At 38.9% G+C, this 27879-nt stretch overlaps 1 protein-coding gene across 1 annotated transcript in view; it reads right to left on the reverse strand.

Moving 5' to 3' along the window:
- MYO5A (myosin VA) overlaps positions 1–27879 on the reverse strand; it is a gene marked incomplete at both ends in the record, with an annotated part of 187086 nt that overhangs the window by 17428 nt on the left and 141779 nt on the right. Inside the window, 10 exons of the mRNA XM_079699077.1 lie at positions 2788–2881; positions 4305–4379; positions 7902–8100; positions 9866–9946; positions 13873–13973; positions 16185–16193; positions 18726–18953; positions 21087–21140; positions 21379–21522; positions 27630–27743. Of these exons, the coding sequence (XP_079555203.1) occupies positions 2788–2881; positions 4305–4379; positions 7902–8100; positions 9866–9946; positions 13873–13973; positions 16185–16193; positions 18726–18953; positions 21087–21140; positions 21379–21522; positions 27630–27743 (1099 nt within the window). The remainder of the gene's footprint in view (positions 1–2787; positions 2882–4304; positions 4380–7901; positions 8101–9865; positions 9947–13872; positions 13974–16184; positions 16194–18725; positions 18954–21086; positions 21141–21378; positions 21523–27629; positions 27744–27879) is intronic.

The following is a 27879-nucleotide window of genomic DNA, read 5'->3' on the forward strand; positions in this document are numbered from 1 at the left end:
TGTCCTAGAAATAGAAAGGAAATTGGAAAAAAAATTCCCCCCCCCTCACTTTGGTACAGGGAAGATCTTGATCTCAGGTTTAATTGAGAGTCAAATGAATTATTATAAGTAGAGAGGGTCTGTTGGAAAATATGACACAAAGAAGTCAGTGCTCTTCAGAAGGCTTGGGTTCTAGTCCCATTTTGGCCACTAAGTGGCTGAGACTTTGGAAGTCCCTTATGGTTTCTGGGCCTCAGCTCTGTTCTCCTATGAAATAATTAACTGATTTCTAGAATTCTTTTAGGTCTAAATTCCCCGACTCTATGAAAATTGAGATGGAACACCCACTCCTGGATTAAAATACAGCACAAAGCTTATCAAATTTTGAAACACTCTCCATTTAGCCATATAGTTTCTGCTAAAAATTATGTATGTTGGCATTAAAAAAGTCTTCACTGGCTTCTAAAAATGTCTCCTTAATTAAGTGTAGCCCATAGGAGGAGGTAAGAGTCTTGCTATTTTAAACCAGAAGCATTTAAGTATATTATATTTAGAAAAATATAAGAAAACTTTTAGATATTAGAAGGTGCTTTGCTGTACAAGGTTATCAGTGTTTTCTGTACACTGTGGGGATAAGGGGACAGGAGAGAAAGGTGTTGGAAAAGCGTGTTGTCTTTCTTCTCTGCCTTGGGGAGGGGAGGTACACTGCACTGAGCAAACGCTCAAGTCACATAAATCTATTTCATCTTATTCTGTAGATATGTATTATTTAACTCAACTTTTCTTAAGAATATCATAATGACTTTTTTGTTTAATCTATGAATTGCCTTCTCAAATGTACTTATAGATTTAAGAATATAGCTGGCAGGATAGTTTAACTGATGAGGTTGAATTCTGATTGATAATGGCTTAAAATTGCTCTAAGCTTTCTCTTTAAGTAAAATATACATACCAAAGAAAGCTAAGTAAAAATGTAATCTAATAAATGGCTTTTCTATTTATCAAAAGTTACTAACATATGGTTAAGAAACGATTAGGAGCTTAAAAAATAATCTTACAGGTTAATACCCTTAAAATCAGTTTCGTTCAAGCGGATACTCTGCTGTCTAATTATCATCTCATGATATAATTAATGCAGAGTTAAGTGCAGAAAGGTTCTCTGAATAAAGATTTTTAAAGTTCCGCCAACAGACATTATAGTCTGGGTCTGTGATTCGGAGGTTCAAAATTTTAATATAATATATGAATCACATAATGCTAAAGGATTATATAATAAAATATGACTGCAAAGTAATCTATCTGATTTCTAAACAAATATTTCAGTATTTGTACATCCCAGGGAATATTATCCCCTTGAAAGTAAATATCCATGTTGCTGTTCTAAATATTTCTGACACTTACTTACACATTCAACAAACATTAATGGAATGATTACGACAGGTCAGACGATATACTAGGTGCTGTGAAAACAAGAGGATATAAGAGGTGGTCACCATGCTCAGGAAGTTCATGGTCCATTGAGGAAGGCAGTAATTCAAACAGAAAAACTGCTAAAAATATGACAGTGAAAACCACAAAAGATGGGAGGCAAATTGCAGTACACAGAGGGTAGAGCCGTAGGGTCTATCTGTGTGATCAGGAAAGGCTGCTCTTGAGCATGTGACATATAACTCTGGTCTCAAAGGATAAGCAGGACTTGACTAAGAGAAGCAAGAAGATCAAACAGATGGAACAGTTACGACAGGCCTGGCACGTTGGAGGAATGAGAGCCACACAGCTAATCATGGTAGATTCTTTTGAACATTCCCAGTGATGGGGAATCCTCACCCTTTGAGCAGGGTAAAAATTATTCAGAGTGACAATGACAGAATAGATGGGCAGGCTGCACAGTATCATTTTTGGTCAAAATGGTAATAGCCTGCATAGGTCTGAAGGCAATTCCAAAGAGGGTCTCAAAATCTCTTGAACAATGAGATCATTGCTGGACTAATCTGAGAATGTGGCTTTAGCCCTGTTCACTGCTATATCCCTGGCACCTACTTACTGAAGGAACAAACACTAACCCACAAGACAAGAATCATTTGTATATAATAATAACCGATATTTGATCACTTCTCAAGGTGTTTTCCCATCATGATATATAAATCATGAGATGTTTTCTAAAATCTTATTTCTTTATAGTCATAATTCATTTTTTTCTTATTTACTTCTCTTTTTGTTCTCCATTAGATGTAAGTTCTTTGAGGCACAGACTCTGTCTTACTCATCTTAGTATCCCTAATACTAAGAATAACAGTAATAAAAGTAAGCTGTGTATAGGATTTACTGCGTGTTAGGAAATATACCAAATGCATTCCACATATTAATTAATTTAACCTTTACAAACCGTGTCAGGTAGACACCATTATCATTCCCATTTAACAGGTAGGAACACTGAGGCATAGAGAGGTTCAGTAACTTGCCCAATATCAGATGACTAATAGTGGAAGAGGCAGTATTTAAACCCGAGAAGCTTAGCTACAGAATCCATGCTCTTAACCACTATGCAATACTGCCTAGCATAGTGCCTGGTCTATAGAAGACGGTCATTAGATGTTTGTTGAATGAATTCTCTCTTTGTAAATTATTACCACCATGAAAAGAACATCTTCCCCCACCTAGTAATGAAAATTTCCACTCCATGGAGGCCAGGTCTGCTGAAAGTCATTTTTGTTATTGTCCCTAATATCCATACAAAAACCTTTTAAGCCACTAATACTGCATATAAAACCAAGGTTCAGCAACTGTCATAGAAACATGTTTAAATACCTTCTAGTTCACCAATTTTTTTGGCAAATACTTTCAGTTGCTTTTTCAGTTTCCGGACAGTCTTATCTTGTTTTTCGAGTTGTTCCATCAAATCCTGAAGATCAAAATGAGAAATATAACATAAAGATCAAAATAAACCTTCTAAAATGCACAGAAGGAGAGCAGACACAAAATTACAGAAACAGCACTTGTTAGTTTTACATTAAAAGCTCCATGAAAGCTCATGGGTGGAGCCCCACCTGGCTAAAACTGGCAGGCAATGGGAAATGCAGCTATAATAAAAGCCAAATGTTAAAATATACAATGCAGTAAACTCCTTTACAGCGTGATGGACAGCAGGCTCACTGTGGAGTCTTTTCCAGTAGACTCCACAACAATTAAATGCTCATAAAATGTACTGCTATTCCAGTAGAAAGTTTTTCTTTTAAAGGGGGAACAGGCAAAGTAAATTCTGATGAATGCGCACAGTTTTTTGGGAAGTTTTCAGGATGGTTAAACTTAGGGGCTTTTGATTAACACCTATGTGTGTGAAGCACTGTCTCTACGAGTCCCACCTTTTGGAGAGGCTAAAACTAGTCCTGTAACTTAAGAAAAGTTAAGAAGTTTTGGGAATTAAAAGGTAAGTTAAAAAATAACGACAGTGGGGTGGGATAGGGAGGGTGGGAGGGAGATGCAAGAGGGAGGAGATATGGGGATGTATGTATATGTATAGCTGATTCCCTTTGTTATAAAGCACAAACTAACACATCATTGTGAAGCAATTATACTCCAATAAAGATGTAAAAAAAATAATAATAACGACAGAAAACAGGATAGAGTGGTCTGCAGACCAAGTGGCAGGTTGGATAACATTCCCATAAAAATCTCCTAGGTGATACAAGTTTGTTTATAGAGAAAAAAGGGGATAATTCCACATGGTTTATGCAAAAAGAGAAAACAAAAGCAGTTCGTTCAAGGGTAGGGGGTTAAAAAAACTGTGATAATTGGCTCTCTAATCAAGAATTCTTTCAAATGACCGGCATAATTAAAAGATCGATAATTAAGAAGAAAAGTGGACAACAGCAGACTAGGAGCTTGGAAGGGAAATAAATCAGTGATTTAATAAGTCTGTGGTTGTCATTCAGGTTATGGATTAAAAAAGCTTTTATAAATACAAATATTCATTCATTTTCCAGTTTAGTTTAGACAGGGCTGATTTAGATACTAGACCAATGGTTCAAAAGGAACAGTTGCTAACATTTCAAAGCATTCAGTTGTTTCTTGGATTTTACTTTATCTTTCAAATTTTGCTTCCATCACACTGTAAGCCTAGTGTTAATAACAAACCGAAGGTAACAATGGACGCAGGACATTGATAGAGGAGACATCACTGGCTAAAAGACAGCTGTGGGGAGAAAGGTTTTGTGACAGTTTTTGAAGAGACTTCCTGGGGCGGGGCAGGCAGCGGTGTGCTCTTCAGTTACAGAGGGCTAGAATTAGCAGGGAAGACAACAGAGAAGCACTCTGAGTTTACATACAATCATCCGTTTGTAAAGTGAAATCCGATATGACTGATACTTCTTAGGATCATCTGCATATAATTCCTCAAAATACTGAAAAAACAGGCACAATGGACATTTGTTTTTCTCTGTGAGGGGAATGCTACCTCTCAGCAAAATCAATTTTAAAATATTTTAAAACACAAATAATGAAACTACGTATACTCAAAAGGCTCTGATTTGTCACCTGCCATTGCCCTCTAATTTTTCTAGTACAGATGATTCTGATTATATATACACAAATATATTTTCACATGCTCAGAGGAAACAGGCTATGTTAGTGGGTAAACAGAGCTGTGGTCCATATTCCCCAGACAAGGCTGTTATTTCACTTCCCAGACCTGCTCACAAGTTGCTGCACTTTCTTTGCTGCCAGTAGCAGCGGCAAGAGTGGGGAATTCACTTAAAACAAAAGTGAGAATAATGGCAAAGTTGGAGCTCTTGTCTGAAGTTGGAAAGACTGATGAGAAGCTGTGTGCCTTCCTTCCCTGAAAGGCAGCTTGCGGGTGGCCTGTGATGCCTGTCCACTAGAGAAGGGAGAAAAACCATTTCTGTGATTGTGTTGTGGGGTAGGTGGGTGGGAAGGATTTGCAGGGTAGAGTTTCTCAGAACACTAAGCCTAGGCCCACTGCTGCTTTAATATTCTGCCCAAGTGTTTCCTAAAGAGATGCACAATTAAGATTGAGACACTATAATGACCGTGAAAAAGTGCATCATCCCCTATCTGTAAGTTTGAATCCATTCTCCTGAATTAGTAGTCAGCGAGGCAGAAGCAGCTGACCTACGAAGGGTTTTCCTAAAATTCAAACTCGTTAACTAGATTCTACCAGTTGAGAGTTTGGGGGCTTAGTTTATGTTTGTATTAGCTATAAAAAATTGAGAAGAAAAGTAACACTGTGCATAAGGTTGAAAGGGAAATGCTTAACCAGCTAAGTGAAAAAACTCTGAGAATCTACCACCCAGAATCATCTTTTTTTTTTTTTTTTTTTTTTTTTTTTTTTTTTTTTTTTTTTTGTGGTACGCGGGCCTCTCACTGTTGTGGCCTCTCCCGCTGCGGAGCACAGGCTCCGGTCGCGCAGGCTCAGTAGTCGTGGCTCACGGGCCTAGCTGCTCCGCGGCATGTGGGATCTTCCTGGACCGGGACACGAACCCCCGTCCCCTGCATCGGCAGGCGGACTCTCAACCACTGCGCCACCAGGGAAGCCCCAGAATCATCTTTATTTCATGGTTTCACCTTGTATTTTAAGATAATCATTTAAAAAGCACAGAATTTATATGCTGATAATTATTATTATATTATTTAGTATATCGATTCTTAGGCATTAAAGCATTGTTAGTTTAATTTAAGCAACAATATACTTGTGAGTAATAAAATGACATCTCAGAAATATTCCATGATTCAGAAGACCTTCCCCCACAAATTAGTGATATTTCAGGCCCTTTGGAAAGAGTCCAAACTCTGCCCTCACCCACCTCTCCCATTCCTACAATGTAGCCTCCCCAGCAAGCTGTCCTCAGACGCAAGGACAGACTGGGAAAAGAATACCTTTGAGCTTTTTTTTTTTTTTTTTTTAAGATTAATTAATTAATTAATTTGGCTGCATTGGGCCTTCCTTGCTGTGCGCGGGCTTTCTCTAGTTGCGGTGAGGGGGGTTACTCTTCACTGCGGTGTGCTGGCTGCTCATTGTGGTGGCTTCTCTTGTTGCGAAGCACGGGCTCTAGGTGCACGGGCTTCAGTACCTGTGGCACACGGGCTCAGCAGCTGTGGCACACAGGCTTAGTTGCTCTGCGGCATGTGGGATTTTCCCGGACCAGGGCTCGAGCCCGTGTCCCCTGCATTGGCAGGTGGATTCTTAACCACTGCGCCACCAGGGAAGTCCCATACCTTTGAGTTTTGCTTCAAGTTAATATAAAAGATGGCTGAATAGATGACACTAGAAAACTATTTGTAATGTAAATGATCACTAATGGAATAATGGAGGGATAATTCAGATTGTTAAATCTTCAGAGAAAATCCAAGCTATTTTATTTTAGTACAGCTCATTAAAACCCTGAATTAAAGAAATAGAAACAGTGCTTCCCTGGTGGCACAGTGGTTGGGAACCTGCCTGCCAATGCAGGGGACACAGGTTCGAGCCCTGGTCTGGGAAGATCCCACATGCCACAAAGCAACTAAGCCCATGCACCACAACTACTAAGCCTGCGCTCTAGAGCCCGTGAACCACAACTACTGAGCCCACATGCCACAATTACTGAAACCCTCATGCCTAGAGCCCATGCTCCACAACGGGAGAAGCCACCACCACAAAGAGAAGCCTGCGCACCGCAACGAAGACCCAACACGGCCAAAAGTAAATAAATAAATAAACAAACAAACTAATTAATTAAAAATAACCCAAAACAGAAACAAATTACCACTAGCCCTAAACAGCTTTTCTCAAAACCAGACTGACACTACAATATAGATTTTATATAGAAATATGGAATTGGGAGTTCCCCGGTCCAGTAACTGATGAACTGAGATCCCACAAGCCATGTGGTGCAGCCAAAAAAAAAAAAAAAGTGGAATTATAATTTTTCAATGACTTTTACTTTAGTAAATATGTTTATCAAACTTAAGTAGAAATCCATAATAAAAGTTATTTTGTGACTGAGAAAGAAACATTTTAGAAAATATTTTCTATAAAAGAAAGAAGGGGCTTCCCTGGTGGCGCAGTGGTTGAGAGTCCGCCTGCCGATGCAGGGGATGCGGGTTCGTGCCCCGGTCTGGGAGGATCCCACATGCCGCGGAGCGTCTGGGCCCGTGAGCCATGGCCGCTGGGCCTGCGCGTCCGGAGCCTGTGCTCCGCAGCGGGAGAGGCCACAACAGTGAGAGGCCCATGTACCACAAAAAAATAAATAAATAAATAAATAAAAGAAAGAAGGACAGAAAGAGAAAAAGAACAAACTTGGACTCTGTGCCAGCACTCAGAATCTGGCAAGGGGAAAAAAATCACCTCATTCACTGCCCAAGATCTGTTAAAAAAGAATCACAAACGTATAAACTTGAATCCTGACGTTCCTCCTCCCTGACCTTGCAGCTCCAACCAAGGTCAACCTAAAGCCCCATGTTGCTTCTGCCAACTGCCTTCCCTGACCCTAACTCTAACCCCGCTGTCTGCTAGAGACAGGGGCTGGGATGGCCACAGTGGTGTTTGGGGACCAAAGGTTGTGACAACTACATAACTTCCTCGATGGCAGAGAAGCTGCAGCTGACGTGGAGGAAGCTGAGTTCCTGAGGATATCAAAAGCCCAGCACACAGTCAGCTGATATCTTCCAGACCCTCCAAGTGAGGGCTGAGGATGCTGAGATGCACCAGAGCCTTCTGTGAGAAACAACCCGAGTACACGCCTTTTTCACTTCTACCAACATAGTCATATTTTCCTTACTCTGTTCCTGATAGGGAAAGAGGGTAACAAGTGTGGGGCAGTGAGTGTTTCCCAGTCAGGAAAGACGTTTTGCTCAAAAAGCAAGGAAGGCCGCCCTGCAGATCTAGGCCCTGTGTGCTGAGAAGTGTGGCCTGGCATCTCCCTTACCAGGTTCTCGTTGGTGAGCCGGGTGATCTCGTGCTGCAGGCTGGCCTCGATGCGGGCCTCTGGGGGCAGCTGCAGGTTCTGGGCCAGCAGCTGCTGCTGCCGGTTGTTCTCCTCCTTCAGGCTCTGGATCTCCCCGCGGAGGGCTTCGGCCTCATTCTCATGGCTCCTCTTCTGCGACTGCAGCTGGGATTCCAGGAGCCTGCGGAGAAGCCACACGAGTAGGAAAGGGAGGTGACACCAGAGTCCCTGCCTGAAGGGTGCAAGACTCCGTGCTCACTTGCAAGGGCAGAAAAGCAGGGACTCTGTAGCGACTGTGTAGCTTCTGACTTGATTAGAGTCTAGGAACTCAACCAAGGGCCAGAAATGGAAACAAATGTGCTCACATTTGTGTCTTTCTGAACTGTGGACCCTGCTACAAAGTTCTCAAAGGCCCCTAGAAACAGGAAAATTTTAGCTCTTTTGAAAGGTTCATAAGAAATGATGACTAAAACAATCAATTAAAAGACACAGGTTAAAGAACCTGGCTTACTACATTCACAAACTAGCATTTAAGTTGGCAAAGCTAGCACCTTCGCCACAAAATCACTGCACTATGGAGGGCAAGATTACAAATGCCCCGTCTAATTAAATATGCCTTGAAGACTTTCAGCATTACTAATTCCAGGCAGAGGGTGAGACCAGGGTCCCATTTTTACGTTCTACTTTTATCTCTGAAGGGCAGAAAGGCTGGAGTGCTACTCTGAAATACATACAGATTTACCCAAATCCAGACAGATAGCTCTGAAATTTCGTATATATATATATATATATATATATATATATATATATATATATATATATATATATATATATATATATATATATATATATATATATATATATATATATATATAATTTGTCATTTTCTCTTTCCCCATAAACTTCCTTATCAGTAACAGAATCCTAACAAGATATGGTTTTAGAACATCAATATTAGTGGGACCAACAAAGCAGCTACTGCTTCTCTGAGCAAACATACAAGTCAGCTGCGCCGTGAGTAGTCTAGGACAGGAGGATACTACAGTGAACTGGCATCCTCCCTTCACCAGGCACCCCCATTTCTACATTCACCCCCTTTTCCAAAGCCAAGACAAAGTTATGGATAGGAATTAACTAACATGAAGAAAGAAAAGATGTTCTTTTATTCGAACCCCCTTGGTTATCAAATGCTGGGCAACACTTACTGATGCAATTGCAAGCAAACAGTTAACAGCAGACTAAAAATATTTTAATGATTATAAAATTTCAAAAGGATTTGAACCAATAACAGTACAAAGTTAATGATAACGGTTTGTGATTAGAACAAAGCAGAATAAGTAGAAGCCCCTTGAACAAAGAGTCTGCTAAATATTTTTTTTAATTCATCACTAAAATGGCATTTTTAAGAGATTTTAAGACACAAATCTCACTAGAGGAGATGAGTGTCTGTGTTAGAAAGGTCCTGCTGTTTCAATTTCATTTGCTTTCCCCTAAACATATTTAACATGTTGAGTTAGGGTGATTATTTTGAACTATAGCAATGCAGGAAACCCTCTTTGTTTGCGGTTTCACAAATCGGAATTCCACAATAACCACACAGAATGCCAAATCGTGCACTTAACACTGCTGTTAGGCAGCATGATCATAATATATGAGAATGCAGACACATTGCCCAGGCACATATATCCTTTAAATTGATCATTATTCCAAACAAGAAACCACTAAGTAATAGGTATTAATCTCTCCTGAAGTAGTAGCTTGGGCTCCAGTTGAGAGGTTTGGATTTTCTTCCACTTTTAGTGAGATATTCACAAATTTTAGTGTCTGAAATTTACCCAGGAAGACAATTAATGAATAAGAAATACAGAAGTTAAAAGTCGGGAGGCCACTGTTAGTAAGAAAAACAACAAATTAATAACATTCCATTTTAAGGAGACAAATATAACCTGTTGGCTTGTTTTAACCCTTCATAAACCAGCAACAGCTCTCCATCCTCATTCAACTCATGGCCATCCATAGCAGATGATCTTCCATGCAAAAGGAACAATAATGCAAAACACAAAGGGATGGTAATGAGATGATGATGGTCAAGAGCAGCATGTGATATTTCAATATTTTATTAAGTCAACAGGACTGTTTTTATTAATTACAGATGACTTTAAGGTATTACCACAAAAATCATTTTTGGTTAATTTTTTTTAAAAAATGGGTAACATGTAACATCACACGTAAATGTGTAGAAATTAAAACAAAATAATCAACATCTAGAGCTACTTTTCCTGCAAAATAATAAATGACTGAAGAGGTGAGAAGGAGGTTCTATTTTTAACATTTTATTCAGCTAGCAGAGTGATCTTTTTTTTTTAACATCTTTATTGGAGTATAATTGCTTTACAATGGTGTGTTAGTTTCTGCTGTATAACAAAGTGAATCAGCTATACATATATATGTATATATATATACATATATCCCCATATCTCCTCCCTCTTGCGTCTCCCTCCCACCCTCCCTATCCCACCCCTCTAGGTGGTCACAAAGCACCGAGCTGATCTCCCTGTGCCATGCAACTGCTTCCCACTTCAGCTAGCAGAGGGATCTTATATGTCACATATTATGTTAGAGACTAACCAAAACAGTCATATACATATAGAATGAAAATTTCAGCTACTGTCTTCATGTGGCAATTTTCATAATTCATTTCAAAATGAAGTTTTAAGTCTTCTGGGTAGGAATTTGTTTTAGCTTAATAAAATCTGATTTTGTATTTTTAAAATTATTTTTAAAAATTCTTATACGAGTAACTTATAAGCCAGTATATGTCCAAAGTTCCCAGCTTTTATGACACAACTTTTAAAAGGTTTGTTGTGTCAAAAATTAATTTTAAGACCTGGGGAAACTGCTTTTATACTAGAAGTGTGACATATTTTATTAAAAGTATGTAGAATTAACAAAACTGACAGAGTTGGTTATAGTTTTTTTCTACTGAGGGTATAAAAATAATATTTTTGAGTGTTTGTCAAGTGTCAGACACCGTTCTACATCCTTCCACGTGTATCATTTCATTTAGTTCTCCCAGTAACCCAATATATATCATTTGCCACACTGCAGAAGGAGACACTGAGGCTTAGACGTAAGATACCTGCAGGGGTTGCACAGTTGGCAAGTGCTGAAGGCCAGGGCTATCTGACTCCAGAGCCCAGGTTCTTACTCCTCCTACTAGACTTCTGTTTTGTTTGTTTGTTTGTTTGTTTGTTTATGGCTGCGTTGGGTCTTTGTTGCTGTGCGCAGGCTTTCCCTAGTTGCAGGGGCTACTCTTCGCTGTGGTGCGCGGGCTTCTCATTGCAGTGGCCTCTCCCACTGCAGAGCACAGGCTCTAGGTGCGTGGGCTTCAGTTGTTGTGGCTTACAGGCTCTAGAGCACAGGCTCAGTAGTTGTGGCACACGGGGTTAGTTGCTCCACGGCATGTGGGGTCTTCCCAGACCAGGGCTCGAACCCGTGTCCCCTCCATTGGCAGGTGGATTTTTTTTTTTTTTTTTTTTTGTGGTACGTGGGCCTCTTACTGGTGTGGCCTCTCCCGTTGTGGAGCACAGGCTCCGGATGCGCAGGCTCAGTGGCCATGGCTCACGGGCCCAGCCGCTCCACAGCATGTGGGATCTTCCCGGACCGCGGCACGAACCCGCGTTCCCTGCATCGGCAGGCGGACTCTCAACCACTGAGCCACCAGGGAAGCCCGGCAGGTGGATTCTTAACCACTGCGCCACCAGGGAAGCCCCTAGACTTCTGTTGTTGATATGATGTTTACATAAAACAAATTTCAGAGATTGCTCTTCTATTTTCCATCTACCATCTCTCCGTGGAGAGTTGATTTATTTGCATGGTCTCAACTGTATTATTACATGCTGATGACTTCAATATTTACATCTCAGCCTACATATCTCTCCTGTTCCAGATCTATATTTTCAACCGCTTAATGAATTTCTCTCCTTGGATGTCTTCCTACCTCCTTAAATATTTGTAAATCTACTGATCATTTCCTGTACTTCCCCACATCCCAGACCCAGGATCACAAACTAGCATCACTATATCCAACCAAGTATCCATAGCAGACACTGTAGAGTTACCCTTCACGGTCCCCATCCCACACAGCCAACGAACTGCAAGGCTACTCACTCCATCTTCTTATGTATCTTTCAGTGTCCCATTTCCTTCAATCCCAACTGTTACCAACTAAGTCAAAGTCACTATAATCAGTCATTCAATTATGGTAATAACCTCTTAACTGGTCTTTATGCTTTCAATCTTGTTCCACTACAATCTATTCTCTAACATAAAAGCCAGGGCTAGCTTTCTAAAATTCCAATCTCATCATATCATTCTCCTACTTAAAATCTTTCAGCAGCTTCCTTGGTGGTGCAGTGGTTAAGAATCCGCCTGCCAATGCAGGGGACACGGGTTCAAGCCCTGGTCCGGGAAGATCCCACATGCCGCAGAACTAAGCCCGCGAGCCACAATTACTGAAGCCTGCGTGCCTAGAGCCCGTGCTCTGCAACAAGAGAAGCCACCGCAATGAGAAGCCCATGCATGGCAACGAAGAGTAGCCCCTGCTCGCCATAACTAGAGAAAAGCCTGCGGGCAGCAACGAAGACCCAACGCAGCCAAAAATAAAAATAAATAAATTTATTTTTTTTAAAAAATGACTTCCTTCCTGTCACTGGAGGGAAGTCCAAATTATCTTGGCTGTCTCCCCAACAGCCTATAAACTCTGTGAAAGGAAGGACTGTATTTACCTTGCTTACTGCTATATTCCCAGTGTGTGGCACAGGGCCTGGGATGAAGCAGGCATGCAATACATATCTGGTGATTGAATAGCTGAGTGGATGGATGAACAATGTAATATAGCTTTTTTTATACTAACACATTCTTAGCTATAAGATATGCTTACAACCTACATACATAAATTAAAATTTAAGTTTAACCAAATACTTTTATAAGCATTCTCCACTCTTGCCCATAAAAGAAGGTAATAAATACATTACATTTTGCATGGTAATATTCTTTAGTTTGTGAAGTATTTCTGTATACCAATCCTGACATTATGCATCAGGAGGCCTAGATGTACACTGATAAATCTCTGTTATCATCACTGGCTGTGTTCTTTTAAGCATGTAGTCTTTTAAGTTCAGAGTTCAATAGCATGAAGGCTCTTTGGGAAGCAGGAATGGTAGGAAGACTGAGGAATTCCAGAAATGAGCTGTGATACTCTAAGCTATAGGGAAAACTTGTGGGAAAGTTTGGTCATTTAGTGACTGCACATCTGTACTCTCAGCCCACCCAAGGCTCTTAAGACTGAGCTAAATGCCATCTACAACTTCACTCATGAGTAAATGAGATGAAACTAGGGTTAGAATTTTCTCAGAACACCTTAGGAAACGCAACAAAAACTTGGTCTCAAATATCAGGGTCCCATCCTAGAAGTCATGGTACCCTTCTAGAATTACATGGGCAGCACAGATGTGATTCCGCTACTTCATCACTTCTCTTCACACTAAATTTCAATTATTGAAAGCTGCAGCTGTCCCTACAAACTTTCACAATAACCATTCTGAATAACAAATGGAAGTGACTACTCAAGATAGTCCAAGCTATATAGTAAGCAACTGGTTTTCTTCTCAAGGCTAAGACCCTAAATATACAGAAATATATTCCCTTAATGTAAAGAACATTTTCCTTTCCATCTCTCATCTCTTATAATAATATAAGGTAATGCTACCTTATATTATTATAAATGAGATTTTAACTGGGAATATATTGGAAACCTTGGATCCCCTTTGAAGGTCAGCTGATGTCTAACAAAACAATGCATAAACACTTGGACTTACTGTATAAGAGGCTGGCTTGAAGATTAAAGATCAATATGATTAAACCAAAATGAATAAAAGAAACATCAACATACCTGTTTGTTTCTTTCAAACCGATATATGCTTGTGCTATTTCGCCTTTATCTTTCATTTTTTGTACATCTTCTAAAAGTATTGTGGAATCTGTCATTGTATTCTGAAGGGGGAAAAGACACATTTCCACATTAAGTGTTAACTCTAAAGCTTTGGACCTCATACAACATTTTTCTTTCCTCCAGAATAGGGGGTTTATGTGTTCCACAACACCTCTGCCCCACCAGAGCGTCTGCCCTAGCCCTGGTACAACTACAGAGAGTGGGGCACAGGCAGTTAAGAGGAAGAGGCACCTCCAGTCCCTCTCTTGAGAATCCCTAACACTCCACTACAAAGGTGGTGTGATTCTAGAGTAAATAAAATCACTGATGGGCCACGTGTGTTTTACACTATGTGTGTGTGTGTGTGTGTATATATACACACACACACACACACACACACATAGTGTAAATACATATATATTCAGTGTCCTTGCCTGGTTATTATTCTAATGTTGTATATATACTTTAAAAAATATACATATAGATATAAACTATATACAGCATTAAAACAATAACCAGGCAAGAACACCAAGTATTCAATGCAATGTACAAAGCTGTTCTTTCTTCTACTTCCGGATCAGTTACAACAAAACAAATGCTCTAATAAACACGAAAAGTTTGACATAAAGCTCATTTTTCCATTAACAACTCAGTACAAAAAAAGTGGTGTCCAGATCATGTGTTTCAGCAAAATTAAATGTTTTTTTCCTCACATCTTTAGATATATATAAATGGGAAGGATTTAGCTCCTTGGAAATATCTACCATCTGCTGTTATTCAATTCTTTTTTCCTCTGTTACAGTATAGCATGGTACAGCTTTTGAAATAAACATCTGGCAGGTCAGAATTACTAACGATTTTGCATAGAAAGGACTTTTCTGCTAACATTTTTAATTCCTTTTTAATTTTTCCTTTTTGGTGTAATCTGTCTGACAACCAATGTAATTTCAAAATCTTGCTTCTACTCAGCCACTCTCTCTCTCCTAAACCAGGGCAAGAATAGACAATAAGAACAACTGCTCTATAGCCTCTAAAGAATAATACTCTTTAGAACCCAAGAGCCCATTCTATTTGTCTAAATAGTATATGTCTGATCCTTTAGTCAACGTTTGCTCTAAAGCCAGATCTCACAGTGAAGTGCAGATTATAGAATACACTTCAAATATCATGATCTTAGAGACCAAGATAACTTTAATGTCAACTAGAGGCCTACAAATACTCGCTTTTGAATTCCAGTGTTTATAATAAAAAACATCCTTTTTAAAAAAAAATCCCACTTTTATCCTAATGCTGACCTTTTGTGAGTCTATAAATGCACACTTAGAGAAGACCAAATATAATCTGATAAGAGCTATTAACAAGAGCTTATGTTTTAGTGATTTTAAAAATCTTTCCCATAAACACCACATATAGCATTTTAATAAATATTCTAGGTATGTTTATAAATATTTTAGTACATATTTCATAGAACATTTTTTTCTCTTTTATTGAAAGGCAGAAAATCTTTCTACTCTATAAAGGGCCATACTCAGATTTTTAAGTTTTAAATAGTAACTCAAAGAACTAGTTTCTATGTTAAATAACGCTACATGTATTCTTTGACATCTGAGGACCTACATGATCTGGTTTTTAACTTTTAGTAAGTTAGGTAAGTAGATCTAATGAACTCATCCAAAGGAAAGATAGTAGAAAGTAGCCAGTCCCTCCCTTATCTGGCCTATCATAGCTAAGAAGCAGGGGTTGGGCATGGGGTCAGACTTGGACTGCCAGCACTAGTAAGTTCCTGACTCACTGCTCAAAGAGTCCCTGCCAAGACAGGACCAGAAGTTCTGAAAGGGCTGCGCCATGTAGGAAAATCCCACTCTTCCCAAGAAGGGCATGCTCAGCTCCTCAGGCCCCTCCTCACCCTTGGCCAACAAACCCACAGCTGGTAGAAATGAGAGTATGGGAGAGCTTGCACTTTGGAGTGTGCTCCGAGTTAAGGGCTTCCCTCCCCCGCTTGTGGACGGCCTGCCATAACTACCACTATGAGTCACAGAGCTGACTACGAATTCAAAAGTCATGGGGCCTCTCTGTGATCCAGACTGGAGCCTTTGACATCCATTATTTTCCCACTGACTTCTCAAACAGCAGGGGGTCAAATAGGAAATTAATTTGTAAATATCAAAATAGACTTGTTGGCCAGAAAATATCAACTGAAAAACTGGGGGATACTTGTAAAAATCAGGATTAAATAGAAGTGTTTACTAAAAATTTAAAAAACATATAATTACCTTGTCATCCTGAAAATCACAAGTCAGCAAGCACAAAAAACAAATGGAGAAAACAACAAACCCTTAGTTCCATAAATAAATTCCATCTTGAGTCCTCATCAAAACAGATAAAAGCTAACTGTGAAAACAACCAAGTTTGTTTCTCCTAAAACTAACTCTGTATGTAAATTACTATCCATGGAACTGGTATGAAGTGGACATTAATACATATTTATGTAATGGCAACTCTTAATTCTCAGGAACAGACTCTTGAAATTCTTTTGAGTTGTTTTGATTTTTCTAATTATAAAGTATTTGTGAGGGTATGAGGAAAATGAACCTCCTGTTAATGTATTATGGTAAAATTCTTATCCTAGGTCGGTGAGAGTTAACAGTAACGCCTTGGTAGGAGGTCATTTGCCCAAGTGAAGCCTCCCGGAACACTTGTGGAGGCAGAGCACATAAACTAGATGTGGCTGGCTGGGCTGGATCATCACCTGGCTCACGGGATATCACTTACCATTGCTTGCGAAGGAGTTGTGAAATGATGTGGCTCTTGACTAGAAATGGAGTGGGATAAACATCCCTGGGTTTGAAAGGGCTTAGTCAGTGTCCTGGGCATTTCTCCTAAGAGAAAACAAGTTGATGCTATGTGTAGGCTTGGAGTCTGGAGAGCAGGGACCTTGGTTAGACAGGGCCAGCCCATTAGGCACTGGAGATAAGTTGTCACATGGAGTATGTGAGCTGGGTAGGTGAGAGTGTGTGGTACAATAGCTATGTGCTCTTGTGAGCTGGATTGTTTTTATGCCCCTTGGTTCATTTTTCTTTTTCTTTTTATTGACTTTTACTAAAGCTTCTTGTTAGAATATTAGTTCATCACAGGGAACCAGAGAAAGGAATTCTAATTTTGGACTCTGTTCCAGCTAGCATGCAGAGGGAGGCTTGTTTCTTGAGGCCCAATCCCAGGTGTGTTGTTGTTATCAAATACAAATGTTATGTGCCAGGTTTGGTATCTTAACCACATGTAGAACTACCATTTCTTTTTTTCTTTTCTTTTCTTTTTTTTTTTTTAGAATTTGGAGGCTTTCAATCTTCTTTTATTTTTATTTATTTATTTTTGGTTGTGTTGGGTCTTCGTTGCTGCACGCGGGCTTTCTCTAATTGCGGTCAGCAGGGGCTACTCTTCGTTGCGGAGCTCAGGCTCTAGACGCGCAGGCTCAGTAGTTGTGGCACACAGGATTAGTTGCTCTGCGGCATGAGGGCTCTTCTTGGACCAGGGCTCGAACCCATGTCCCCTGCATTGGCAGGAGGATTCTTAACCACTGCACCACCAGGGAAGCCCCAGAACTACCATTTCTAAGAGAAGTGCTCTCAGATCTTTCAGGCATCCCATTCATTATATGTTATAATCTTTTAAAAATTGAATTATATTGACATACAATATCAGTTTCATTTGTACAACATAGTGATTTGATATTTTTATACATTATGAAATGATCACCAGGATAAGTCTAGTTACCGTCTGTCACCATACAGAGTTATTACAATATCATTGACTATATTCCCTATGATGTACATTACATCTCTGTGACTTATTTATTTTATAACTGGAAGTTTGTAACTCTGAATCCCCTTTATCTATGTCACCCAACCCTCTAACCCCCTCCCTTCTGGCAAACACTAGTTTGTTCTATCTATGAGTCTGTTTCTGTTTTGTTTTCTAGATTTCACACATACTAAGTGAAATCATATGGTATGTGTCATTCTCTGTCTTATGGTCATTTTTTATGTGGCAGGTCATGCAGCTGGGATACTTGATTGCCTAATTCTTGGTAACACTTTGCTTCATGAACATGGGCAGGAACATAAACCAGGTTTTAAGATGATTATTCAGATTCCCCCCGATGTCAAATGACTAAAGGGTCTATTTCTCACCAACACATGGCAGTTGGATCTCAAGTTATCTGAGGTCAGGGAAGGCGTTCAAAGGGCCATCTATATGCTTCAGCCTGGGTCCCTTCTGTGGAATCACTAAACACAGCCCCTCGTAGCTGGGACAACTCCCACCATTAAACAGAACTTCTTGAAGCGAGCAGAAATCATCTCCATGTCACTTCTACTCACTGATCTCATTTCTAACCTTTTCATGTGTTATCTTTTCTATCTTTAAACAGGCTATTTTCAACAAATAATTTAAAATTGTATTTAATGCCTTCCCACAGCAAGATAACTTATGGATTTTTGTATTTAATAGAATTGTATTTTTGATCAAAATTTATCATGACCAGATTACTAAAAAATGATTAATTTTAAAAGCCCTTTGCTCATGAGTGAGTGGTGAAACTTTGAAGAGCATTTGGGATATCATTCGCTTCTTGTTCATTCCAATTGGTATTTGCAACAGTTTTAAAACAACATTGAGATTTTTCCCCAAAAATGATGATATCCTCAATTAGACTAAAAATGCTCTTAAATGTTTGCTTTGTTATAAATTGGAGGGAAAGGGTAGGAAGAAAGAGGCCAGTCCCCAAACACCCACCTGAGCCACTTGCTCATGCTTACCTTGGGTTGGATGGCCTCTTTCTGGCTCATCAGTTGAGATCTCAAGATGAGGACTTCCTCCTTACGGACATCGAGCTCCTCACTCACAGAGGTCAGCTGCTCCATGAGGACACGGTAGGCTGGTGCACCTGGAGCGGTCACCTCAGGGGCACTTTTCTCACTAAGGGCCTTGCGTAACTCATTCAGCTCATTTTTCAGTTTTTTGTTTTCTGATTCTAGTTCTTGACGCTGTATGAAGAGACAAAGAATAGTTCATCACTGTCATCCTCAACTTTACACTGGAATACTCATCCTTCCCTAAGATAGTAGAAGAATTCTGCTGGAAAAGATTGCCAGAGCTCCCCTAGTGAATGGCTCCCCTGGTTCTACTGGAAACTCTGCTCTGAAAATTAAGAAAGTCAATGTCAAGTGGAATTGAGCAAGGTGAATGGTAGTTTGCTTCATCAACCTAAATTCCAGAATCAAATTTATTCCAGGCCACCCAGGGTGTGGTCACAGGCCTGAAGAGAATGCTGAGTCCTAAGGGTTGAGTTTATCTCAGTACTAAGAAGCCCAGGTTTTCTTTATGGGTAAATACAAGCACAAATATGAAGGTCCAAATGGTCAGGGCATTTCCAATGAATGGTTCAGAGAGCAGATCTTTGAAGTGTTGAGTAGTACCCTCTTATTTCTTTTGTAAAGGAGAGGGGAAAGACCACTGAAATTTTAGGCTTTTAACTTCTAATTTAAAAATTACATAGCATTTAAACTAATAAAATCCTCTATAGTGTTTCAATAACAACAAACAATATATTTTTGAAGCTTCTTTCCTGTGTGACATGCTTGTGAAGCTGCTGGCGGAAGCCTTGAGAAGCAGGAGGAGAGGATGGGCGACCTCTTCCTTCAGTCATCTAGATGGACATACACATCCTTTACCATCTCCATACTTTCACATACTACCAGTCATCCTCCCATCACCAGTTAGTGCTGCCCTTTGTAGGCTCTGCTCAAACAACGGCAATGGAACCCAGAATAGAGATCTGACGCTAAACTCTATTTACTGACCCTAAAATACAAATGTCACAGGATACTGGTTGGGAAATAGTGAAGCAGACAGGCATTTAAAAGCACCATGCTGATTTATTTAGCACATGACATTAAGGCTTTATGATAGTGGAAGTGAGACACTTCCATACAAAGATAAAATATTTTACCATTTCTTCCAGAGAAGCAATCTTAGGTTTATAGCACCATATTAGACCTTTCAACATGTTATAGTAAGACTATTTAAAGTCCTTTTTTTCCCCTAGTTTAAGAATTTATAACACTTTCTTTCATGAATTAGTCCATTCAAATGTGAAAATGAATGCTCCTTCCTATCCCCAGTCTCCTACCAACTGGTAATCAGATTCGTATTGCTATTTCTGAAAACGTATGAATGTCTTTACTTCAACACCTAAGCTCTGATGCCATGTTGCCCAAACTTTAATGTGCATCAGAATCACCCGGAGGACGGATGGCTTGGTGCCACCCCCATGGTTTCTGATTCAATAGGTTCGGTGTGAGGCCTATAAATTTGCATTTCCATCAAATTACCAGGTCATGTTGATGCAGATGGCCCAGGGACCACATTTCAAGAAACATTGAGCTAATACTTGGGAACTGTCTTTCTCTACAAACACATAGTTTCAGTGGGGTTTGATGGTTTGAGCACGGGGTTTGGAGCTAGAGATACCAATGTTCAAATTCCATTCCTGTCGGTTTCTAGTGGGGTCATCTTAGGGAAGTTACTTATACTTCTTAGTGTCAATTGCTTCATCTATAAAATGGGAATTAAAATGCTTACTTGCAGGATTGTTGTTAAAAATTAAGGCTGACGTATAAAGTGCTTGTATTTTAAAATGATGAAGATAATGACAATAGCCAACATTTGTTGGGTCCTTATGATGTGCTAGGCACTATTCTAAGCAGTTTACATGAATTACTTCATATAATCCTCATGACAGTCCTATAAGATACATATTATCATTATTCCCGCTTTATAGATGAGACAACCAAGGCACAGAAAGGAGAATTTGCACACAGTCATAGAGTGGCAGATCTAGCATTTGAACCCAGGCAGTCTGTCACCTGGGTCCGTGTCCTTTACTACCTTCTACAGCCTCAAATGGCAGCTACTGCTCCTGCTTCTGCTTAGACTGAACTCTAGCCTATATGAAAGAGAATTTTAAAAAGGGAATGACACAGGGCTACAACTAATGCCTGAATAAGCCTTAAGCTAGGGCCTCAGGTACCCTTAAGGATGTTCTCTGAGAGAAAGAAGCTCTGAGCAGGTCTCTCACCACAAGATATTCAAAGTCTCGGGCTGAAACTTCCCATTACCTTGAGTGACTCATATTCCAGTTCTGCACCTCTAATTTGTGGTCTTTCTTCTTCCTAGGGAAAGACACAAAGTTAAAAACTTTATAAGTAAGTAGTTATATTTTAATTGTCACATTTTTACTCTTAGAATATTTCCTAGCTCAGCAGAAAAGAGTGAGGAGAGTTAAGCCCTCACTACTTGAACCAAAACCTACTTGGTTAAAGTTAAAGTACTTCTGGGCTGAGTTGCCGTTAAAGAAGAGACTGCAGAACTCTGTTTGCCATGGCCCTAGGGTGGGAGAGCACTGCGCACCTTTGCCTTACTTCGGAGCACCTGCTCCTCCTTGTGGTCCAGCTCATCCTGCATCACCTGCTTCTCCTGCTCCAGCTCTGTGACCCGCTTCTGGAGCTTGAGGAACAATGACATGTCCAGAGGCACTTTCTTCTCGCTTGGCTCCTAAACCCCAGAAATCAGAAGATGGTCAAGATGGTTCAGAAGATGTACAAGCCAATGAGAAAATGATGAACAGCTCAACAGAGAAACAGGCAAACTTATAGAAGAAATATAAATGGCCAAAGAATACACAACTAACACATCCAACCAGCTAATAAATGGAAAAATGCGAATTAAACAACAGCAAGGTACCACTTTCCCCCTATCATATTGGCAAAGACTAATGAGATTAATAAGGCCATGTGTTAGTAACAGTGTCTTATAAGATACTGGTGGAAGTTATAAGTAGGCCCTTTGGAAGGGCAAGTTAGCTGCATTTATTAAAATTTAAGTCTGTATATTCTTTAACATAGGACAAACATAGCAATATATGTTTAAGAATTAATCCTACACAAATACACAAGTACACAAAAATATATGGGGAAAGATGTTCACTGTAATATTTTTTGTAATTGAAAAAAACTAAAAAGAACTCAAATGTTGGTCAATAGGAGAGCTGCTTAAATAAATTATGGTATAGCCAAACTATGAAGTATTTTATAGCTGTTAAAAATAATGAAGTAGATCTACATGAGTAGATAAATATGTTCTAGATAAAAGTATTAAGTGAAATGAACAAGTTGCAGGATAGTATCTCATTTTTCTTAAAAAAAAAAACAAACAAAACCCAATACACGTGACTTTTAAGTATACCTAGCACATGGCAAACAAATATCTAGAAGGCCATTGAGGTTATCTTAGAGAATGGGAGGTACTGTGGGAAAGTTTCATTTTCTACTTCACACATTTCTGTATTTGAATTGTTTACAATGAGCATGTACTACTTTTGTAACTAGGAAAAATGATTTTTGAAAAGGTGAGATGTTAGCATAAATATATTGAGGTCAGAGAGAAAACTAAAAAACCAAAATATATACAGCCCTTAATAAACTGAAAGATAACCTAGTAGCATTTAAAAGCATGTCAATTGGTTCTAAAACAGAGTCACAGGGAGAACTAGTAGGATAAATAAAGATACACTAACTAAAGCTAAGCAAAAGGAAATAATTAACCCCTAACCACCATCATAGAAATTCTGGAGGCTCCATAATTGTTTTACTTTCTTTACTTTGGGTTTGAATTTTTAATGAGGTAAGAAGAGAAAGAATTGTATCATTAGATTTAATGGAGAGGATTAAGAGCCTCTTTTTGTTAGAGAGAAAGAGAATGGTAACAACAACTTATTTATTTAATTAAATGATCGAAGTATAATTCTTAACTGATCAGCAAACCTTATATTTCCAATTGTCAATTTTTAAAAAAATGTTTTCTCCTCATATAAAAGCAAAATAAGTTTAGGAAATAAGAAAAGTACAAAGAAGAGAACTGTAAGCATAATCTCATATCCAGAGAAAACCCACAATTTTTGTCCAGTCTTTTTTTAATAAATTTAAAGAACTGGAATAATACTTTCATTATAATTTTATACTGTCTTTAAAACTTAGCATCATATTACAATCGTTTTCCAAATTTATAATATGATACTTGAAAGCACAATTCTTAATGGTTGTATTGACATATGTACCATCATTTGCTTAGCTATTACCTTACTGGTGACCACTGGGGTTATTTCTAATTTTTTGCTATTGAAATATACTAAAATAAACAACCTAGTACATAAATATTTAAACATTATGTTTTTAAGTCTATTAAATTGGTTGAGCCTGTTTATACCTCCATCAGCAACCACCAACTTGCCTGGAACAGCAATGACTGTTATCATTTAAAAAAATTGGCTCAGCTGGTAGACCAATAGTGGTATTTCATTATTGTTTTAATTTATATTTCTTTGTCTTTTGATGAGGTTGAATAATTTTTATATTCATGAGCAATCTTTGATCTTTTGTGAATTCTTGGTAGTGCTAAGTTCAGTATTATTCCAGTTCTAAAAAAACACCTAAGAAGAATCAAATAAACTAAGAAGTGGGGCATTTATAGGCTGTCAGGGTCATTTATCTACAAACTAGTTAGACCTGGTCTTTTTCTTTCTGTCCACTTTTTTTAAAAAAATAACTTTTTATTTATTTATTTGTTTATTTATTTATTTATTTTTGACTGTGTTGGGTCTTCATTGCTGCGTGCGGGCTTTCTCTAGTTGCAGCAAGCAGGGGCTACTCTTTGTTGTGGTGCCTGGGCTTCTCATTGTGCTGGCTTCTCTTCTTGTGGAGCACAGGCTCTAGGTGCACTGGCTTCAATAGTTGTGGCACACGGGCTCAGCAGTTGTGGCTCTTGGGCTCTAGAGCACAGGTTCAGTAGTTGTGGCATATGGGCTCAGTGGCATGTGGGATCTCCCCAGACCAGGGCTCAAACCCGTGTCCCCTGCATTGGCAGGCGGATTCTTAATCACTGCACCACCAGGGAAGTCCATCTGTCCACTTTTGCACCGCTCAGAGTAACAAAAAGTTTAGGTATATGACCTTCACCATAAAGTCTGTCCTGACTTAGTAGAACAGAGGTAACATCTTCCCTGAGTATGAAATTACTACAGAATTTCATTCATACAAAAATTCATTTCTATACATCCCACAAATACTTATATTTTAGCTTATTTATAATGTAAACATTCTATCTTATGCATTTTAATGTTTGTTCCTCTATTAATGGTGTATGTATCCCTGAAAATTTTTAACTATTTAATCCTTTTTTCACACTATGATAGAAGCCTTCGTTCTATGAATGAATATAATATTTCATCATTGTACCTACAGATAGGAACATTTGACAACTGCAAAAATTGAGGCATAATGTTTGTAATTAAGAGAGCTCCAAATGGTGCCCATTCTTATCCCTAATGACACGTATAATCAAAGAGATATTGTCCTCTCTATACCACGTAAGCAAGAAGGAAGTTTGGGCCATCTGGCTCAGGGAAGTGTCTGGGGTTTTGTTTTGCTTTCTTTCCTTTGTTAGGACTTTGTCATCTAGGGCTTTTCCAAGAAAGTGAAGCTTTAAAACTAGTCTAAAAAATAGCAACAGTCTCTCATTAGAGGAAAATCAGGAAGATAACAGAATTTGTTCACAAAATTACCACGACAGGCCTGGCAGTCATTCTGGAATTACTGCTGACTATAGCTGAGAAAGTTATGGTGACGCTTTCCCTGGATTTGACAGGTATGAGAAAGCTCGACAGCAGTAGCAGAATTGAGATAATTAGTTAATGGCTACTAAGAAAGGGGCATTACAGAGTGCGGAGAAGCAATGGTTCCAAAAAAATAACCCCAATCCACGAAGATGCTGGAAGTGTGGGAGGGCTGCAAGGCAAGTGGAGCTGGCAGGTGAGTTCTTCAGAGAGAAACAGCAATGGAGGTGTCATTGTGTCTTGTGAACAACCAATCACAGGTTTCTGATTTGTGACTAGAGAGACATTAATCTTTTATTTTTACATCAAATTTTGCTATTATTACATGACTAAGGTCGGAATTCTGTGTTTCAAAACAATTTATCTGTTTTAATTTTTAAAAAATCAATTCATAAACAAGAGTGATCCCATTATTATCCTGGCACTGGATTCTAAAAGAGCTACTTGGGAATATTACACATAGGAGTTGAAAGTTTTCCTTTAGTTTGAAAGGGGCAATTTGTAAACCTGGCCATTACAGAGGTAGTTGCAGGAAGAAATGCAAACCTGCAAGTCATAAGTAATTCGAAGTACAAAGTTATGTCCTGCACAATTTCTCTTCTGATAGTCAATCTCTCTTTTTCTATTACTAGTTGTGTAGATTTCCATCTTTCTGATCCTGGCCAGACCCAGTCAGAATTGTAGGGTGGTCACTGGAAGTCTGTTTATTAGAGCAAAAACCTTTGTTTATTGAACACTTACTATGTATCAACACTGCTACAAGTGTCTTATAAAAATTAACTCATTTAATCTTCAAAATATCACTATAAAGTAAGATAATAATAGCATTGCCACTTCACAGATGAGGAAACTGAAACACAGAGAGATTGAGGCTAAGGTTATGGACTCAGTCCCAAGGAGGAGAGTTACTGTAGTCTGTCCCATGGTAAAGACAGCACTAACCAAAGCCAGCCACATCTCAGATGCATGCACTTAGTCACAAGCAACAAGCATGACTAGTTCAGTCAACAGCCTTCCTCATTACTGAGAGAAGACTTCCAGTGTATGACCTACTGTTGGTGGTCAGTGCACGTGACAGACACTAACAATAATCCAAGATCTGTAGGTGATTTCTGGAGCATAATTCACACTTCATTATTCAAAAAAGATGAAAAATGTACCAAATCCCACTCTAATCTATGTCTTAACTTGAGAAAAGACTTGACAGAAAACAAGTGAGAATAGAAATGAAAAGGTTACCCCTCCCCTCAAATCTGTAAGAATCTGGAGAAAACTTGAAAAGAATAGAGACCCTGACAAAAACTATTACTAGTAAAAATTAGGTAAAGCATATAAGACTTTTGAGTTTAAAAATGTAATGCCCACTACTGGGCATATACCCAGAGAAAACCATAATTCAAAAAGACACATGCACCCCAATGTTCATTGCAGCACTATTTACAATAACCAGGTCATGGAATCAACCTAAATGCTCATTGACAGACAAATGGATAAAGAAGACAAATGGTACATATACACAATTGAATATTACTCAGCCATAAAAAGGAATGAAATCGGGTCATTTATAGAGATGTGGATGGACCTAGAGACTGTCATACAGAGTGAAGTAAGTCAGAAAGAGAAAAACAAATACTGTATATTAACATATATATGTGGAATCTAGAAAAATGGTACAGATGAACCAGTTTGCAAGGCAGAAATAGAGACACAGATGTAGAGAACAAACATATGGACACCAAGACCAAGGGAAGAAAGCGGGGGGGGGGAGTGGGGGATGAATTGGGAGATTGGGATTGACATATATACACTAATATGTATAAAATGGATAACTAATAAGAACCTGCTGTATAAAAAAATAAATAAAATTCAAAAATTCAAGAAAAAAAGAAAAAAAAAAACACCCCAAAGAACTCTGGGCAATAATGAATTGCTGTAGTTTGAAACCACTAAAGTCAATAGATAACTTGAACAACCTCTGTCCTGCTATATACAGGCCATACTGCTGTATCAATGTCCCCAGCCTAATGTTATCTGTAGACAGAAATGGGACTGGAGAACCGCAGTGTAGAACCCCTGAGTGCAAGGAGGTAGAGTGTGGAGCTCTGAACAGACAAGCCTCAGTTAGAATACTGGCTCTGCCACGTACAAGCTGTGACCTTGGGCCAGCAACTTAGCCCTCTCCTATGTATGAGTCCAATTATATGACACTTTTCTTTAAAAGGAACAGAATGACATGGAGAAACTTTTCATCCCAAGTGGAATTAAGATGAGAAAGGAAAGAATTATTCAATTTTTTCAGCTGTTCTGCCAGAAGCAGTCTATTTCTGACTTGGCCATTCTCTCAGAATATGATACAAAAATAGAAGAGTTGTGCCTGAATTACCCATTACAGAAACTAATGTCATATTTGAAGAAGATCTGAGAATTGGTTTGGGAACAATCTAACTTAAAGTCACTGTACTCTTGGAGTTACAGTAACATGTCATTTTGATTTCAAACCATGTAACACAAAACACTAAGGCAGATTTATAAGCTGTTTTTCATGCATTTTTGTGGGAGAGAATTACATTGGTACAAACTATCATCAAACAGGCAGCAATTTCGCTAAACTCTTGGGCACTGGTATTTATAATATTCTAGGACAGAGGGCTTGCTTTTCAAATAATTTACCTCAGTCTGAAATAAATTCATGACAGGCTATGTTTTTTGCACATAGAACATGTTAAGGTGTAAAAGGGAATTACAGAAGGGAAAATCTGATCCTCAAAATTACATTAAAAATGAAAATTAAAATGTTTATTGACAAAAAAATATGCAATAAGTATGTATGTACACAGCTAATTTAGCGCCTTTAAGTCACTTATGAAGAATAAACAGCATAAAACAAATGTTACGTTTATGGACAAATGGGGTCCTCCCTGCAAAGAAAATGTTCTCTGTTAGTAACAGCATGGGCACATCTTACTTTTACTGATAGGTGTCTAAAATGTACCTCTGTCCTTGATGGAATGTCTTCAGTTTCTGCAATTTCAGAGCTAAAGGTGTATTCGGACTCATTGCTGCTGTGGGTGGAGTCTGTTCTCTTGTGTCCAGGCTTAGGCACATTCTGCAAGACAAATAAGCAGTTATAGTTAACACAACATAATTAAATAATTGAACTAGGCATAGTTAAGACAGCACCCACCTTAACTCGGTTCTAATCCTCACTCACTGACTTAATGTTCTCATGCCCAAACGATCTG

Source organism: Hyperoodon ampullatus (assembly GCF_949752795.1).
Source record: "Hyperoodon ampullatus genome assembly, chromosome: 3".
In the NCBI taxonomy this organism is placed as follows: domain Eukaryota; kingdom Metazoa; phylum Chordata; class Mammalia; order Artiodactyla; family Ziphiidae; genus Hyperoodon; species Hyperoodon ampullatus.